The 20,452-nt window shown below is 35.7% G+C and overlaps 1 protein-coding gene across 4 annotated transcripts in view; it reads left to right on the top strand.

The window, feature by feature from the left end:
* Positions 1 to 20,452, top strand: part of MINDY3 (MINDY lysine 48 deubiquitinase 3) — a 98,628-nt gene that overhangs the window by 47,917 nt on the left and 30,259 nt on the right. For all 4 annotated transcript variants that reach the window (XM_072651618.1, XM_072651616.1, XM_072651617.1 and 1 more), the window contains one exon: positions 701 to 781. In XM_072651618.1, the coding sequence (XP_072507719.1) occupies positions 701 to 781 (81 nt within the window). The remainder of the gene's footprint in view (positions 1 to 700; positions 782 to 20,452) is intronic.

Genomic DNA, 20,452 nt, shown 5'->3' with positions numbered 1-20,452 from the left:
CTTTAAAATGGCAATTGCAGCATCCCCATTTTAATAATCAGATCTACTATCTCATAGCTGGAATTGGCTTGAGGAGCCAATGAAATGGGACATATGGGAGCATTCTGTAAAATATAAAGCACTGTATAGACATGAAATATGATTTCGTGCTTCTTTGTCACAAACTTGCATTGTAAGAGTAACATTTTAAAACATTTTGATTTAGTTACTTCTTGTTTATAATAGTTGAAATTGTAGTACACTGTAAGGTATTCTGCAGACTTTATTTTTATAGAGATGTTCATATTCATGATGAATCCATTACTACAAGGGTCTTGATGACCTGAGTTCTGCATTTTAGGGTCTCCATGCAGTAACAGAAGAATCATCCATCATCACACTGCTTGTCACTGGTGGGATTCTAAGTTTTGAGGTGCTTTGCAAATGATATTGTGCTGAAATTCAAGGTGTAGCTTCCTGGCTAACTTTTCAGCTTAGAGAGAGATTGTCTCTCAGAGCCATTCTGGCTCTTTCTCGTTGAGGTTCCCTTGTTTCCTCCATATTGCTGATTAAATACAGAGTAGTGATGTATTATCAGCCGGGTTATGTGTACCGAAACCTACAGAGTATCCAAACTTCTTTCTTAATGAAAGTATTTGAGAATTTTGTGTAATTACATGCTAGCTGACCTGTTATTTTTGTTTTGCTAAATTTACCCTAGGTTGGTTCTTACTTGAAATCGCCAAAGTTCCCAATTTGGATTGTGGGCAGTGAAACTCACCTCACCGTCTTTTTTGCCAAGGTAAGATATTTAGATGATTTGTTTTTTCTTATAAGACTTCAAGCATACAGATGCCAAATGTGGCCTTATTAAGTTGAGATCTTGGTGTAAACTTCATTCAATTTTTTCTGAAACATCTCATAACTCATGGGCCTTTTCAAAAATCACAATATATACGTCTTCATTTTGTGGCGTGCGTTTTTGTTAGCTAATTTTAGGGTCATTTCAGTCATATTCTTTCCATGTGATTTAGTATAACCCTATCATTTTACAGTAGAGGAAACAGATCCAGTGAAATCTTAAGTGACTTTTCCACAGTCATCTTCTCAAAGACAAGGTTTAAACCCAGGTTCTCTGACTCAAGGTCAGGAATCATGATGGAGCAGAGAAAACAGAATGTTAAAACTCTGAGATTGGAGGCAGGAACATTCTAAGTTTGAATTCTGCCTCTGACTCGTATGAGCAAATAATTTCTTCCTTGTGCCTCAGTTTCCTCATACATAACATAGTGAAAATGAATGAATGAAAAGCAATTTGAAGTGCTTCTTAATATATCTGCCCATATGCTAGAGATGTAAACATGGGAGAGTATTGGCCATGGAAAGGTGGTTTGGTCAAGAAAGTCACAGGAATGGTTGGACATTTGATCCTTGTTTCCAGAGGTAGAATAAATGATCAAATCAATGGTAATAGTGCTTCTGAAGAGGTTATGTAATTAGATGTCCCTGAGACTCCATCCAGCCATTCCTGTGACTTGCTTAACCAAACCACCCTTCCATAGCCAACACTGTCCTATGTGTTGTTGCCTGCTGTTAGAATGTCAGTTTTTTGAGGGAAGGGACTGTGTCTGTTGTATTTCCATCTCTTTTCACCCCCAAAAATGTGAATCAGTAATTGATACTTACTATCACTACTTCATCTCCCTTCACTCAATACTAAACTCCTTTTGATCTGCACTACTGTATTGAAACTGTAGTCATAAAAGCCATCAGTGACTTCCTAATTGTCAGTGCCCTGTAATCAGTATTCATTTCCTTAACTTTTCTGATTTTGAGCACTCTTGAAAACTGATTCACCCTCACTCTTGTCTTTTCCTTTAGATTCCATGACCCTTCTTCCCTCCTGCTTTCCTTGCTATCCCCTAGGATTCTAGACTGGACTTTTCTGTCGCTCTTCTCCCACTCATCTTGTTTACTTCTCAGCTTTCATTTCTGTGAAGATGATCTCCACTTCTCTAGCCCTGACCTCTTTCCCAAGCTTCAGAAAAACATTTCTGATGTCCACTTAGACATCTCCACCCAAATATCCCACCATTATCTTAATTCCAACATATCTAAAGTAGAATTCATCATTTTGTTCTCAAGTTTTGATCTCCTTGGCTCCCTTTCTCTACCAGTGATACTAACATTCTATCCCAAGCGCCAGGATTCATAAGCTAAGAATCATTTAAACTTCCAAATAAGTTGTCCCATACATTCAATCGCTCTTCAAGTCCTGTAGATTCTTCCTCTACCGTATGTTAAACTTTCTTCCCTTTCTTACCATTCCCCTGTAACCATCTAGACTAACGTCTAGCAACAGATCTTCCCACTTGTTTCTTCCCTGTCCAGTCTATTTGTGTTTGACAGATCGGTCTAAATGATGTACGGATGTGATTGTCTCACTTCACTGCTTATACACATTCAGCAATTCCCCCTTGTCTTTGGAATAAAAGCAGTATTTGTTAGCCTGGAATTTAAGGCCTATCCGTTCTTGCTCAAGCCTTCCTTTTCAGCATGCTGCGCCCCTCACTCTGTGCATACACTCAGTGGTTTGTTCTCCGTTTCCCAGACATTCCTGATACTTTGTTGTCTCCTTCCTTTGTCTGTCATTTCTTCAGGTTGAAATAATTTTTTCTGATCACTGTCTATGCCTTTCTTACCCTTGCTTCAAGGCCAGACAAGAATGTCACATATTCCATGAAGTCTTCCTTCAGTTTCCCTGTCCTTTCTCTCTGCCCATTCCCTTTCCCAGCCTGGAAGTGATTTCTTCTTCCTCTGATCTCATAGTACTTTCATTCTTTCTGCGTGTCAGGTGTCCCATGAACTTTGCCTTCCAGAGTCCCACAGTTCTTAACATAGGCATACCATTGTAGTAAAGGAATGACTCCAAGTTTTTTTTTCAGGAACTGACCTCTGATTCTTTGAAAAGAGTCATTCCCCTTGGGTGCAGACAAATCAGATCCAGAGCAGCAGACATTAAAGGCACAAAAACACATAAGGATACCCTAGGGACCTAGACAGCAAAATTCTTCTGATATCATTCTCAGAATGAGGGTTTACAGGAGAATTTATTAACCCATATACAACAGCCCCATCTATGAACTATTACCGATGTGTTAGGTCCATAATAGAACCAGAATTCTCACTAGGCTTTAATCTTGATCTCTATGTATCTATGTCTCCTACTTTTCTCTCCCCCTTCCTTTTCCTCTATGAGGTAGACATATGATCAGTACCAATTATAATGAAGTACAGGACACAGTATAGTTTATTTTATAGTGCTTGATTTTTGTTTTATAGAGTGTTATTCCAAGAAAAGAGAATTTAGTATTCTTTTTTATGTAGGAGTTACAGTTGTTAATGTATATAGTTATGACTGAGTTTTTATAGTCATTTCCTGGGTCCTGGTTAGGATCTCAACTGTATCATAGCAATTACAAAACTGTAGCCAGTCTATATAATTATTTTACCCATCTATTGAACTAATAAAATTCTAAATAATGCTCCTTCTGCTATTTATTGAATCTTTGATTTTTCAAATAGAATTTTTATCTTTTCTAAAATTATATAATTAATTTGCCATGCTCTTGTTTTATATCAGTAGTTGAAATCTATGCATGTATAGATTTTTTTCTGCCAGATCTTTGAAACTGACCGCTTAGATGACCAAGGGAAATAACATTTTTTTCTTTAATTTAGTTATTCTCTTCAAGTAGGATGAGTCAGAAAAATCATTACCTTTGTTTAACAGTGTACCTCTGTTTTTCCATAGCATTTTATTTTAATAACCCACAATTCACAAATAGGTGATAAAACCCATTTCAGAAAAATCTTGTTTTTTGGGTAAGTTTAAAAAGATGTAGCCTAAACTATCACACATGTACTTTGGCTGTTGGTCGGCATTAGTCTACCCACGCAGTAATGTAATTGGTAAAGTCTTGATTTTTGTTATTGTACTGGGAGATATGAGCAAAGTAAGCTGAACAAAATTCTGTGGAATAATTGTGTAGTAGTCCTGCCACAAATCGCTTTATTGATCACTGATCATCAGCAGTGTTGCTTTCTTTCTATTCTGCTGTTTCCAGTAAGTAAAATACATTGATTGTCCTGTATTGAAGTATTTTGAACAGACTAAAGAACTGAACTTTGTAATTCTGAGATGATGTTATTAAGCAGTAACTGTTATTACGGCACATCATAGCAGTGGAGGAAAGTTGGTATTCTTTTGCATTTGTCCTCATGGTAAAATTGTCAACAACAGTTGCAGATACCTATAATTAATAAAAAAATTAAATTCAAAGACTTTAACAACTACTTTGCACGTTTATGGCTGAGTTTGTAGGAAATTAAAATTCACACATTTGTAAAGGATGCTACCAAACAGGTGATTAATGCAGAACAGGGCAACTTTATTTTTTATTTTTTAAAAATATAATTAGTGCATTCTTTTAATAATAGTTATGCTTTGATGTAGTTTCATAATCACACTTCACTTGAAATAAAATTTGCACCTGTAGTAACTTCTGGCCATTTGGTTAATTGTTAAACATGAAGATATAGATAAATTCTTCATGGAGGATTAATAGTTCCCATAAGTTTTAACTTCTCATCTCTACAAATGACTTAGATCTATATAGTCAGCCCCTAGATCCAGGCATTGGCCTTCTGAAGTGATCCAGCAGCACCCCCTTCCCCAGACTCTCAACTGAAGCACCTCTCCTCATATTTCACTGAAAAAAACAAAGCCATTTGACAAGAGTTCCTTCTTTTCCCTCTTCCTCATGTCATGTCACTCAGAGAACTTTCTCCTTCATCTCCTCCTTCAGCACTATCCCATGAAGAGGTGGCCTTTCTCCTTGCTAAGGCAAATCCTGCCTATGTGCATCCTTGATCTCAGCATTTCATAACTCCTCCAGCAGATGGCCCCTCTTATTACCATGTGCTTCATAATCTTCAATTTCTAGCTACAAATTCCTCCCTTACATAGAAGTATGCTTATCTTTTCACTGTCCTTTAAAAAACAATGTTCCACTTGGTCCTACCATCCTAACTGTACCTATCGCAGTAGCCTTCTGGTCAGCCTCCATCTCTCGCTAATCTAATCCATCTTCCAGTCACAGGGCTATTGTGAGTATCAAATAAACAATATTTGTAAAGCACTTAGCACAGTGTCAGGCACATAGGAAGCACTTAATAAATGCTTGTTTTCTTCCTCCTCCCCCTCTTTGTCTCTTCCACTCCCCTTCCCCCAGTCACCTACAAAGTGATTTTCCTAAAATAAAGGTCTAACTCTGTCAGCCCCTGTTTAAATTCCACTGGTTCCCTTTTACCTTCTGGATCAAATAAAATCTTCTCTTTAGTATCTAAAGCCCTTCTCAACCTGGCCCCTTCCTACCTATGCATTTACACTTTATTCACCTTCAAGTGACCCTGACCTTTTTGTGGTTCTGTGCACACAACATTCTGTCTCCTGGCTCTGTGTTTTTTCATTGACTTTCCTCCATGCCTTGAATGTTCTTCCTTCTCACTTCTGCTGCCTGGCTTCCCTGGATTTCATTAAGACTCAGTTTCAATCTTAGCTTCTACAGGAGACATCTTGATCCCACCGCTTGACCCTTCCACAGCATTCCTCTAAGAGTATCTTCCACTGCTACAAGATAAATGTTGACATGTTGTTTCCCCCATTACACTGTGAGCTGTTTGAGGGCAGACACTGTATTTTGTATTGCCAGCACTTAGTGCAGCAGCTAGCACATAGTAAGTGTTTAATAAATGCTTGTCAACTGTTTGACCAAAAGAAAAGAAAACACTGGTCATGCACCAATAAATGTAACAGAGGGTGGAGAGACTGAAAATTCTATGAAGAACTTAATAACAAATGAAAACAATATAGTTTGATTCTCAGTAATTTAAGTTCAAAGTTGAGAATACTGAAGAATGGTGAAAACTTTGTTGGAAGATATGGATTAAAAGAATAAGGAATGAGATCAAAGATTTTCATACTACACAGATGCCCCATGTCTACCTTTCTTCAGAATACTTTCTTCAAAAAAAGAATGGGAAAGCATGGATATAGTGATCAGTAAATCACATAAAAAAATGATTCTAACAGCAAAGTACTTGTCAACAATATGGGAGCTATTTCTGAATCAACTGCCTGTGTAGCGAGGGTGCTTGCTTATTATAATAAATATCAAAATTAATATAAAGCTAGATTAAAAAATAGAAATGACCAAAAATGTGTGATTAAAATAGCTATTTTAAAAGTTTTAAAACTAACCTGTTTCAAATTAAGCAAGTTACTGATAGCAAATGGATTATAGACAGATGAAAGGAAGTTAACTAATATAAATCATTTGTCATAAAAAAGAGACCAAACAGCCTAAAATCCATCACAGTGAGCTGATGTTTAATTCATCAGATAGAGAGATTTGGCAGTCAAAGGCAATATGGATTTAGAATATTATAAAGTCAATCAAATTTTTACACAGAGGAGCATTAGAAGATTGAATTAGTCAACAAGCATTTTATTAAGTAACAGCAGTATTTCAGTCACTGGGAATAGACAAAAGTGAAAACATTCCATGCCCTCAATGCCCTCAAGGATTTAGTGCAGCCAGGAGAAATATGTACAGACGTGGGTGCAAAATAGATAGAAGGTGATTTGGGGAAGAAGGAATTAGCAGCTGTTGGATCATGAAATGTATGTAGAAGGTGGCACCTGAGCTCCACTTTGAGGAAAGTAAGACATTCTGATAGATGGATATTAGAAGGAACTACATTCTACATGTGGAAGGATAGCCTGTGTAAAAGTAGAGAGGACTTGAAGGGCCAGGTATGAGAATCATCAAGGAGGACAGTTTGGCTGAACCACATCGTGGTGGAGTGATATGTAATGAGGCCTGAAAGGTAGGTTGGGGCCGCTTTGTGAGTGGCTTTAAATGCCAAACAGGACTTTATACAGGGTGTCCCAAAAGTCTTAGTGTAGTTTTATGCATAAAGAGAAATACAAATGCTACAGACTTACACGTTTGAAAGGCTAGTTAGTTATAATTTTAAAATATTGATGTTTCTTATTTAAACTTAACAGGCATTACTCTAGTCGATTTTTTAACTTTGTAAAACTTCACTGCAATTGTTGCTCAGTAACTGAAAGGATTGCATTTGTAACCCTGGCCTACAGCTTGGATTATCCAAAGATATCCAAAAATATAAGATTTTGATACATGATACACACATGACAGTTTTGACTTGACCCCCAAAGAAAAAGTCTAAGGGATGATACATCAAGTGACCAAGGTGACCAAGCTAAAGGACCTCTCTTCTTATCTACCAATCTGAGAAATTCTTATCTAGGGACTGTCACACAAAGTAGCCTGCCCATCTTTTTGGAAAATGATGTTATTTAATAGATGTAACCTCTGCAGTTCAGGAATGAAAAAATTCTTAAGCATTGCCAAATAAGATTTCCCACTGACTACAGATTCTTCAAAAAAGAAAGCCAGTGATACAAGACTTTTGCGAATGACTTGCCAGACTTTAACTTTTGGGGTGTGTCATGTTGTGAGATTTTTCTGAGACTTTTCTGTTACTCAGATATGGCAGTTAAACTTTGCCACTTATGTAGAAGGTTGCTTCATCAGAAAAGGTCAACTTGTCAAGAATGCCATGGGAATTTTCAGATTGACAAAAGTCTAACCTTGCATAGTTGTATTTGTGTAGCATTTGAATAATTATGACCTTGAAAGCATGTTTATGGAGTTTCACTGTTAGAATTCTGTGCATTGTGATTTGGAATTTTCAATTCAGCAGACTCATGGCTCACTCATTTTTGGGGACTGTCCAAATGCCTTCTCAGTTTGTCATTCTCTTCATTTTCTTGGCATCTCCTCTGTCTAGGTTTGTTGTGAAGTGAATCAATATTATTTATTATTCTTTTTCTAAATTTCCATACAGGGGCCCCTTTTAATAGAAAATGAATTTTCTTTTTCCTAGTGTTGTGAACTTGAGTTCAGCTAAACAGAGAACACAGTTGACATTTACTTTAATACTTGCCATCTACAATCAGAGGGACTGAAACAAAAAAAATTGATATTATTCAAAATTCAGAAAACTAAATATAAAAAAATTTAAATAATTGAAATTTTGTATTATGGGTTTTTGCATATTTTTGGCATTAATACTTTTGAAGTTATTAAAACTTAAAACTGCTCAAAGACTTTTGGGGTACCCTTTATTTGATACTGGAGAGGGGAAATAAAATGATCAAATTTTTAGTTAATCTAATCAATTTGATAAAACCATGTGGTTACATCTGGACTAGTGAGACTAGACTATTGAGAATCCTGAGATAGACAGCCCAATTTGAAAGCTATTGAAAATTTTCAGACAGAAGGCCTAAATTTGGTAAATAGCTGTTTGAGTAGAGAAAAGAGGTCCCTATAGAAATGAAAAAGCTAGCAAGAAAGAGGAGTTGAGGGTCACATCAATGTTGTAAGCTTGGGTGACGAGCAGTTGTGGTGCCCTTGACCAAAATAGAGAAATCCAGTTTTTTGTTTTTTTTAATTGCTGTTTTTGTTTTGTTTGTTTGTCTTTTGTTTTTGGTGGGGGCAAAGGGAGAGAGAAGATAAAATAAATTCAGTTTGAACACATCAGATTTGAGGGGGGTATTTGGGGTCTAATGTATAATTATTTTAACACTGATCACAGCCTAACTCAGGGCATCAGTCACCTTTAGTAAGTAATGAGAATCACAAAGATTCATGAAAATTGTTCAGTGTGACAGAAGACCAAGACCCCATTGCCTCTATAATTCCATACCTCTTTCTCTTATTAGATTAAAAATAACAAACATAACTTATTTAAGTTATTCTTTAAGTAGGGTTAAAGGATTTCATTATCATGTCATCAGAGCTGTCTCTAGGGTACAGCAAGAGTTTTCTGTGAGAAACCCTTTGCTCACTCAGCAGTTGTATTAAGTAATTCAGAAAGGCAGTTAGAGAAAGGAGAAAAAAACAATAATTTTGAAAGCTATGGTTTAAAAAATAGCCCAAACTACCTATAATTCTTAAAACCAAAGCTTTATATATGTATATGTACATATGCACTCCTTTTAAAATTGATAAATAATTTGTTGGTGACTTTAACCATCATACACATATGTAATCAGTTAGAAGTATGTTTTTGTCCAACTCATTCCCTTTTTATTTCCAGATGTTGAATATTGAATGTAATCCAGAGATTGTTGTTACAGGTGTTAAAGAGTAAAGTGGTACTTTTGGTGTGATAAATTAGACTGTAAAAAGTCTTTTTACAAGAAATCCATTTTTAAAAGTAAATGCTTAAAGAGGTAGTCATGTCCATATTCATCTTTAAAGTATATTTTTTTTCTTAACATGACAAAAATTGATTAAAGGGAGTGATGATGTTATAACACTTGATTTCAGTCTTATGTAATGCTTTTTGATTCTCTGAAAATTTTCCTCTATATGTAGATATATTTTGTATGTGGATATTCCCTCCAATAGAGGATTTTGACCTTCAGGTTTCCCCTTTTGTCCTTTTTCTGTATCCCTAAATTTCTGCTTTGACCTCCAGAATTGAGTGGGAACATTTTTGAGCATCCTTTATTTTCCCTTGAACAAGACACATCCTATCACGTTTAAGAATACTTTTTAGAGTGACAAAAAAATTTTTTAAATGTGATAAATTAAAATACCATAAAAGTGTCATTGACATAAAAATTGCATTCATAAATGTAATTGAAATCAGTTTCTTTTGTCATGTGAGGGTAGTGGGGCTTAAGCCCTCCCTGTGTGGCATTACAGCTAGTGATTCAGTAACAGCAACAAAACTGAAACCTACCTGTGGCATCTTGTTTCACTCTTCAGAAGCTGGGTGACTAACTTCCTTGGAAATCCATTTCAAAGTTTCTTTTGATGTGGCTGGAAATGATGAGTTTTACATTCACCCCTTTATATTGTCCCCTTTCATGATTACATAGGGACTCTTTGTACATGTACAGAGTACTACTTTTGACCTTCCTTAGGCTGAAGGAGCTTTCCTTTAAGATTGAGGGTACATTAAAATACATTGAGATCTAAACTTTAAATATATAAAGAGACTAGTTTTATGCTAAAGAGAGGGGGACGCATTTAACCTTTCCTGGGTATGTTGGCGTTGTTCTTTCTGTGGTATCTATTACTGGGAGACTAGATAGGATTGTTTCTGCAGTCAGGCGCTTTTTGTCTGTTACTTACTTATGTAACATTAGAAATCCATTTAAAACCTTTTGCTTTTAATTTTCTGGAGTGAGAAGGGTATGTAATTATTTTCAGAGTTCAATAGATCCATTTTATCACTTTAGTCAATTTCCCTACATTTAATGGAGCAAATCTCCATTATCACATTGATTTGAAAAGACAACAGTGTTGTAGGACTTGTTACAGAGAAAGATGTGTTACTGTAGTTGGTTGGCTTGACAACCTGGAATAAATAAAAATGGGTTTTTACCATATTGGTGTCATTGGCTTAGTACACTTCTATTTTTGTAAGAAAAAGTTGAGTATTTGAATTTAATTCTTTGTCTATATTCCAAGGAGCCATGTAGATTTAGCTAAAAAGGGGCATGTTTGTATTCATAGATTGGTTATGAAATTTATATGTGTATATGTGTGTGTGTGTGTGTGTGTGTGTGTGTGTGTGTAGTTTTCTAGAATCAAGTTAAAAATGACCTTCTTTGTTAAAAATTTCCATGTGTTTTAAATTCAAAGCTTCATCTCCTCAGCTTCATCTCCTCACTGCTTTATACACTTTAGGGATATATCACTTCACCACTCAAAAATGAATATTAATTTTCATGTCAGCCTAACTGAAGCATAATTTAAAATGTAAGTATGATGCAGTACAGTCGCATAATGCTTTCCAAACCAAATATAACAAAACCTTGACTATTAGAAGAAACCTTTCAGGAAAAATAGCTCTTTTGAAATGGTCAGATTTTTCCATACAGCTGATTAGCCATTTTGATGGAAATTTGTTTTAAAATGTTGCACTTCTGTTTGTCTCAATGTAATTTAATCTTTATAATTCAGTTGTCATTACTAACATAGAATCAAAGAGTATTGCAGTTGCATAGGATGTTAGAAATTATCAAAGAAGTTGAGTGACTTGCCCAAATTCATTACTGTATTAGGCTATAAAACAGTGATGTCCTCGTAAACTACTTAGAGCAATTTGTCCCTACTCCAAGTGACACTAGCATGATGCTTTTTGAGGTTTTGTGCCTTGTGTAATGTTCTTCCCTCCCTTCTTTTGTTTGCTCTCACTGCGCACTGCCATCAGTATGCCTACCTGTGGTAGCTTTTCTTAATGTGAGGTGCATATTTTAGGTTCTCGTGGTCCTTTTTTTGCTTGATTTATGATTCTTGCTATGCTGGATGAGTGGGGTGGCTAATTAGGTTACTGATAGAAAAACATTTAATGTTTTGGTGATTTTTTTTAAAAATCAGTCACTACGTTGGAACACAGTCACTTGGAACATCTTTCACTTGTTTGGTAGAGTTGTTGTGTTTGTCCTTCATTCTAAAAAGGACCATGGCATCAAGATGATGACATGTAAATAGTGCAAAGGAGGCATGCTTGAAGTCTTACCTTGAGTAACATGGAAAATTAAATTAAAAATTCTGGAAATTACCTTTATCTCATAAACACATTTTAAAAGTTTTGTTTTGTTTTGTTTGGATTTGGATTTCAAGTTGTATTTAACTTCAACTGTGATTGAAGTGTTACTCTTTAAATTATTACTACTAGCATGTATTCATTTTCCCGACTCACAGATGTCATTTTGACACTCTTAATCAAAAGCTTTTAATTGGTACTCATTGCCTTACACAATAAAAGTTCAGAACTCTTTAGCTTGGTATTCCTGGTTTGTTACGAGCTGAAAGGCAGCAGAATAGCCTAGAGCTCCGTGCCTCAAAGTTCTTGTTTTGAATCTTACATCGGATACTCCTTAGCTTTGTAACTCGTAACAAACCACTTAGGCTCTCTGAGACTTAGTTTTCCTTATCAATAACCTGAGTGTGATAGTAGTAACTCACAGAACTATTCGTGAGGATCCTTTGAGATAGTGTATGTCTATTGCTTTATACATCAGAAAGTATCATGTGAATGTGAATTAGTATTATCTTTCTGGCTATCAAAACTGTACTAAAATTTCCCAGAAATAACCAGTTCTAGCCCATACTTTTAATTTCTACAGCTGACATGTTTCCATCTTACCCTATTATCTCTTGCTATTGAAATCCCAGCCATTCTTCCAGGCAAAGTTCCAACTCCAGCTCTTCCTTGGAGCTCGGAATATAACTTAGATTTATTAGGAACAGCTTTCACACAGCTCAGGGAAGGGCTGAGTGACATCTTTTAGCCTAAATTATCACAGAAGAACTGAGCAAAAGGAGGGAGGGGAAGCTCTCAAAAGGAGAATGCTGAAAGTAAATCCAGTGAGCTAGAAGAGAAAGGAGTAGTCTAAACACACTGGTGGGAATACTGAACTTTTTATTTTATTATTTTCAATTATCAGGCATTCTTTTTTCTCCTTCCCACATCCTCCCATCCACTGGAAAGAGAGACAGAGAAAGAAAAGAGGGAGGGAAGCAATATTTTTCTTAATCAGTTCTCTGGAATCATGATTGATTGGAGTTCATATAGCTTTCAAAATGATTCATTTTTATAATATCAGTTATTCCTCTGGTTCTGTCCCCTGCACCATGCATTGATTTAGATCTTCCCATGTCTCTTTGAAACTATCTTCCCCATTGTTCACAGTTCAGTAGTATTGCATTATGTTCCTACACTACAGTTTGATCAACCATTCCCAAATGATGGGCATCCCCTTGGTTTCCATTTTTTTCCCTCCATATTGAATTTTGCTCTCCTTGACTTCAGTGTAGAATCTGACCCTGCTGATCACCTTCACCCCCAGGATACCATTTCTTCTTAGTGACAGTTCTCTTATTCATCTGCTTCTCTTCAGTCTCATTAGCTTGTTTTTCATCCCTGTCATGCCTATAACCCGGGATATCCCCCTGTCCTAGGCCTTATTCCTTTTTTCACTCTGTAAAAGCCTCGAGGCCACATGTGGCCTTTTAGATATTTGGATGTAACCTTTTGATTGAGTCCAAGCTTTAAAAAACAAATCCTTTTATTAAGGGACTGCACTTGAGGACCTAGAGGGCCACATGTGACCTCAAGGCCAAATATTCCACATCTCTGTTCTGTACTCTCATTTAATAATCTCATCAGTTATGATCAGTTTAATATCTCTATACAGATGATTTCCAGATATTTTTATCCAACCCTAGTATCTCACCTGAGCTATAGACCCACATTACCAATTGTCTTTTTGGACATCTCATGCAGGATGTCCCATAGGCATCTCAAATTTAGCATGTCCACCCATAGTAAGCAAATTGTTTACTGCCTGAAAGTGAATAAATACATCATAGCATCATCAGTTTAGAATGGAGACTATCATAAAGAATATTCAATAATCACCCAACTTAAATTGGGAGATGCGTTTGCTAAGTTGTTGTTAGTGATCTTTGAAAGATTGTGGAAAATTATGGCGGTGCTATAGGACTAGAAAAGGATAAATGTCCTCATTTTCCGAAGGGGAAGAGAATGAAATCAGAAAAGTATAAACCATTGGCCTTAACTTCTTGCCCTGTAAAAATTGTAGACTTACCTTATCAAAGACATCCCTAAAGCTAGTTAATTCCTTGCATATACTGGCATTTTAAATGCAAGTTGCTTGAGTAATTAGTGAGTATCTTGAAAAGGAAGTAGTGTTCAAAAGAGCCTAGGACAGCTTCTTCAAGAACATCTCATGCTGGGACCTAATTTAAATGCTCCCTTAATCAAAAAAAAATTTGCTTATCGTCTATTACGTTCAAGGTACTGCACTCAGCGGTATCTTAGGATACACAGAGAATGTCAAAAAACAGTTTCTTCCTTCAGAGTACTAATGATAACTAAATACTTACAAGATACATATAAAGTAGATGGGAGGTAGTCAGAGAAGACCCCAAAAGTTGTGGAGAACTAAAAAGGTCTCCTGCAGAAGTAAGGATTAAAGTTGAGTCTTGAAAGAAGCCAGGGCGGCTAAAAGGTGGAGGTGAGTGGAGGAGAGTATTACAGGCAGGAGTGACAGCTAATGCAAAGGCATGGAGACAATGCTGTCACCCTGTTTGAGTGACAACAAATAGACCGAAGAGAGGTAGTAAGGAATTTAAAACAAAGAGCTAATAAGATGGTTTACAATGGAAAAACACCAGAGACTTTCCCATTAGAAATGGGTAAAGCTAGGACATGCCTTTTTTTTTTTTGTGCAAATGATGTGATTATGTACTTAGGAAAACCCCAGAGAATCAGCAGAGAAACTAAGTGACATATTTCAGCAAGGTAGCAAGATAAAAAATAAATACACAAAAATCAGCATTTCTAAACGGTACTTATGATTAAAACCAGGAAGAGGCAACAAAAGAAATTCCATCCAAAACAACAAGATACATGAAATATCTGGGAGTTAACTTATCTTGAATACTACTACAAAATGCCGTATATAGAAATATTGTGAGACTTAATTGAAGAGCTATTCACTGCTCTTGGATGGGCTGTGCTGATATAATTGAATAAATAACAATACAACTTAATTTATACATTCAGTGCTCTATCAACCAAATTACTGAGTTGAGAATTTTAGAACTAGTCTAAATTTTAGCCACATTCATTTGGAAAAACAAAAAATCTAGGATCATAGGGAAATAGGAATAAAATTTGAAGAAGGAGCATAACATCGTCACGTATATTGTAAAGCAGTAATCATAAAAGCTTTTTGATACTGTTTAAAAATAAAAGAACAGATTAGTGGAACAGACAAGCTAAAAGATTTTTTATGTGCAAAAAGTCAGGAGAAAAGTTACATGCATCACAAAACATAAAAATTTTAAATCCAAAATATATAATGAATTGACATGATTATATGACACCAAAATCTGTTCCCCAGTTAATAGTCAAAAGATATGAACACATACTTTCAATATCAAAAGATGTGAACATGTAGTTTTGGAGGAATTTCAGATTTTAAATGTCTGTGAAAACACATTCTTCCAATCACTAAGAGAAATGCAACTTAAAACAATTTTAGTTGTCACTTTAAGCCATATAAATTAGCAAGGATCAAAGATGGAAATTCAGTCAATATTAGAGAGCATATAAGAATGTAGGCATTCTTAGCCAGTTAGTGAAGCTATGAATGATCCAACTATTCTGGATTCTAGTTTGTAATTATGAGAAAAGTGATTAAATCAGGAGTTTGTGATCTTTTTTTATGTCATGGACTCCCTCTCAGAAGAATATTTTTAAATGAATAAATTAAAGTAGGATTATGAAGAATACAGTTTCTCTTAAAATAGAGTTGTAAGATATTTTAAAACAAGTTAGTGGACTCTGGTTAAGGGCCCCTGCACTATGAAATTGTCCGTACTCTGATGTAGTGATCTTGGGAAGCCAACCCCACAAAGATCCATTGTACAACAAAAGAGTCATAGCAGCACCCTTTGTGGAAGCAAAGAAATGGAAACAAAGTGAGTGCCCATCTAGTGGGTAATTGTCAAAAAAACCTACGAATTCATAAACTATTAGTGAGGAGAAAAAACTAAGAAATGTGAGGAATTGGGAGAAATATGGGAAGGTTTTTAACAGACTGTCTTATTGAAATCATCTAAACCAAAGAAACCAAGCTGGATGACTCCAACAGTGTAAGTGAAGTGATCCCTGAAAGGACATTCAACTCTAAGTAATGAAAAAATTGTAAAAACCCTAGCGAAAAGGGAAAAAAAAGCATGCCTTGTCTTCCAGAGCAAAAAAGTATTGTGTGCGTTGTTAGAGGTGGAATTGACAATATGTTATACAGTAGTAGGGACGGGAGAAGACTCTAAAGACCAAAGCGATCCATTAACATTTTAAATGTTAAAGAGACTTTGCTGACTTTCTTTTTTATTATAATCATAGCAGCTTGATTAAGAGGAACTGAGTAGACTCATTAGTTTGGTCAGACATAAACAGAGTAACTGAGCATTAGAACAGGTTATCTAGAGTAGTGAGATACTTCATCCCTAGATATTTTTAAAAATAGGCCTTTTAAAAATCTACCTTTTTAAAATTTTGTAGGTACTCATTTGGCCTGTGGCAAAGATTCCAGGTCATACTATCCTTTCAGCTATGTAATTTTAGAATGTTTGGAAAGCTAGCCTCATTTGGAGATTTACACAGTTAAGGTCATCTGAGGGAGATGGGTGCAAGGAAGGAAATACATCAGATAGTGATAATGACAATCACACAGTAATAAAAAGTCCTCTTCTCTGAATGGTTCTTCCTGCCCATTTTCTTCTTTATTCCAGCCTTTCAGTGAGCTAGAAGCTTTACTCCTGCTAGCAGAAAAGCCCCACAAGAATAAACTCTTCCTCTTTACTTATAAGCTACCATATACTATAATCCTACATTGCCTAATTTCTGCTGTATTGAGAAGATAACGATATAAAAAAAGGCCAGATTGGGTCAGATGGATGGTCAGTTCAAAACTGTAAAGTTTTTTTCTTGTTATCATTGTCCAGTCGTGTTTCAGTTACACCCAACTCTTTGTGACCCCATTTGGGGTTTTCCTGGCAAAGGCACTAGAGTGGTTTACCCTTTCCTTCTCCAGCTCCATTTTACAGATGAGGAAACTGAGGCAAACTGGGTTAAGTGATTTGCCCAGGGTCACACAGCTAGTGTCTGTATTAAATTATACAGTATTATATGCTATATAATAGAATTCAAAACTGTATTCTATCTCTTGAGACTAGTATAGAAGCCTAGTATATTGCACATTCTGGTAACATCTATGAATATTAAATGTTATGACTCAAATCACAATCCATTTTATTGCAACTTAAAATTGTATTCATAGCTATCATTAAATAACATAATCTGGTAGATATATTATCAAGTGAAATTTCATTTAAATAATGATACGTTAGGAAGTTTCTTCTAGTTTCTCATTTGTGTTGGTTTTTTATTATTTTAGCATCTTATCTCTCAAGTTTGAGTGCAATTTCTGTCATTCTTAAATTAAGGTTTTTAAATGTTTTTGCAGAGAAACAGAATGCCATTGTTAAAGTAAAAACGTACATCTGATAACAACTTTAAAGTGTTTTTAGATCGTGAACTACTTATGCTGTCAGTGTGACTGAACTGGTCTAAACATTCTGGATATCATTTTGGAATTATGTAGGAAAAGGAATTAAACTGTTCATACACTTTGATCCATGGATCTCACTATCAGGCATATGCTCCAAGGTCAAAGATAGAATGTGGAAGCATGCTGTGGAAAGTCAATAGATCTGTGTTGTTGTTAGCAGGTTTGACAGCTAGCTAGTTGCTTCGTTACCCTCAGTAGGGATATGCAAACCTCCATCACTCATGTCTTCTTCTTGCCGTTGTTAGAAGATCTCTCACCTAAGATCATCTGTACTCCTGTATATATCATTCTTGACTTTGTATGAAAGCAGGTCTCTGTTATCCTCTTCCTAAAAAATTGCATATTTATTTCTCAGTCCCTCTGCTTAGTGGTCCTTCCCTTTTCCCTTTGTGACAATCTTACAACATCCTGACACAGGGCAGGTTTCCCCAGTGCTTCTTAAGAATCTTTTTTCTTCTTTGTTTTTACATTAAAATTATTTTTTAAGACACCTCATTCCCCCTAAAAACCTGAAAGAAGAGACTCCATTAGTTAATCAGCTGCCATTTATTAAGCACCTCCTCTGCTGGAAATACAAATACACAGAATGTAACATTTCCTACTTGCATGAAACTTAACATTCTAATGGGGAGACGGAAAGTACATACAAAGATATACATAGAATAAGTGTAAAAAGGGTAAATACAAGGTACATGTGACATTTGATCTGCTTCTAGGAGTCAGAGGTAAAGAGGGACTGCACTGCAAACGTGATACAGAACTCCAGAGAGGAAAGTATCCAAAAGGAGAGAGTAGTCCACAGCAAAGGCTGTTTTTTTGTTGTCATTTGTATCCCTAGTGCTTAACACTGTATTTGGCATGTGGTAGGCATTTAACTGACTGACTATATTTCATGCAGTCTGAGCCTTTCTTAGTAATAACTCCTGTGGAGAACTGTATACTTCTCCTTCTCTTGCGCTCTCTGCCTCCTCTCTTTTTCTCCTCCCTCTCCGTCTCTTTTCTTCACCCTCTCACTTACACCTTTTTTATTTAATCATTCTCTGCTATTGTCATAATTATGTGTATACACATAATTAATTGTATATTTTTTTTCTGTACGCATCCCTCCCTGTCCCTACTCATCATTAGGTGTAGACTCCTTGAAAGCAGAGTCTGTGTTATAACTATCTGTTATCTCTAGCACAGTGCCTTGCACATAGTAGTAAATTCTTAGAAATTGTCCAATTAAATAGAATGGAATTAGACAAATTATCTTCAGCGTTTTGAATTCATGGAACTTTAGAACTGGAATGGACCAGGTCATTAAGATAAGAAAATTTTATTAATAAAAACATTAATTTTAATTTGTTAAAGTTGAAGAAGTTAATTTTAAGAAGTTTAGGGAAGTGACTTTTAGCAAATCATAGGGAACAAAGAAGCAAACATTTTCTTATCTCATCATGCAGTTTGTGTTACTAAGAAAAGACAATAATAGGTGACTTTCCTCTCTTGTATGGAAGTTACATTATATGGGGCCCATCCAATTAAAATTCACAAGGCTTAGGGCTTAAATTTTACATTTTGGAAAACGTTGCGAAACTTCTGTTTGGGCTATTCAAGTACATATTTTTAAGATGTTTCACACTTCTCCACTTCAGGTAGTACATTTGTGAGTTGTACTTTTTTCCTTTTGAAAACAAAAAACCTAAGCTATTTTTAAAATGATTAGCTGCAAAAGAATATTTAAGATACCCTGTTTTAGAATTCAAAATATATTTGATAATCCTTTTCTTAACTTAGATTTTTATCCTTCCTTTTTCATTTCTTATCCCTTCCCTTCCAACTTTTCTTCCCCATGACTAACACTTTGTTAAAACTGATCTCTACTTGTTTCTTAACCAGCCGAGAGGTTTTTCTACGTCCTCCTTGTCTTTAGCTCTCCTTGGATTATTTCGCATTGCTGATCATCCAGTCTTTCTTATATATCATACTCCTGGTTCTCTTCCAGCCTCTCTGATGAATTCTTGTCTTTATTCCTTACTGATGCCACATCTTTCACCCTCTCTGGTTATTACGAAAAACCTGAGTGTTTGCTATGGTTTCTCTAATTTTTTAAAAAAAATTAAACATCTTCAGCGTGCAAAACATGGGGCGAAAATAACGTAATGCTTGCCCTTAAAGAATATCTACAGATAATTGTAACACAGTGCAGCAAGAGTAAAGGAGAGGTGCAAACAAAGTGCTATGAGTAATTTTAGTTGGAGGAGGTCACTCTGAGGCAGGAAAATCAGAGGGAAGGTTTTGTGGGGGTGACTCAATACTGCTCTAGAAATGACATTGCAATACAGTTATGCAAGATCCTCATGAATTCAGTCAGGATAAAGTAAGGGAACAGTCAGAGGTGTAGTTTGATGGAATTTATAGCATATCAAGAGGAGAAGAATGGAATGAAGTTGAAAATGTTGTGGGGAGCCAGATTTAGAAGACCTTAAATATCAGGCTTAGAGTGTGGTTTATTATTGTTTGAATATTGGACAGCTGCCAAAATCTTTTTGAGGAAGGAGCCATGGAGAAAGGTGTTCTGGTCAGAAATGTTATTGGCAATGTTTTCCTGGCAACTTCTTTTTAAAATAGGGGTGTTTTTTTTAATATATTTTGTTTTTACATCAGCTCGATTTCCTTCTTTGTCCCTCTACTCAACAAACTATCCCTTATAATGACAATTTTTTAATTAAAAAAGAAAAAATTCAGCAATACCAGTCAGTACATCCAAAAACTCTGACATTATCCTCAGTGCTTCAGCACCTGTGAACTGCCTCTCTCCTCCTCTCCTCTGCCCTGGATTGGGGAAGTTTTTTCTCTTATTTCTTCTGTGGGGCCAGACATGTTCTTAATATTTTCACCACATTCAGTTTTTATTGTTTGGGGTTGTTCTTTCCATTCAAGTTGTTGTAATCATTGTGGATATTGTTTTCCTGACTCTTCTTACCTCTATTTTACACCAGTTCATTATCAGTCTTCCTGTGTTTCTCTGAAGTCATGTAGAATCATTCTGTTAAATTCATCCACCACAATTTATTTCGCCAATTCCCAACTGATTGACATTTACTTTGTTTCCAGTTATTTGCTTCCACAAAAATACTGCTGTAG

This window comes from Notamacropus eugenii, chromosome 3 (assembly GCF_028372415.1).
Source record: "Notamacropus eugenii isolate mMacEug1 chromosome 3, mMacEug1.pri_v2, whole genome shotgun sequence".
NCBI classification, from domain to species: Eukaryota; Metazoa; Chordata; class Mammalia; order Diprotodontia; family Macropodidae; genus Notamacropus; species Notamacropus eugenii.
This window is presented reverse-complemented; position numbering and strand designations above follow the sequence as displayed.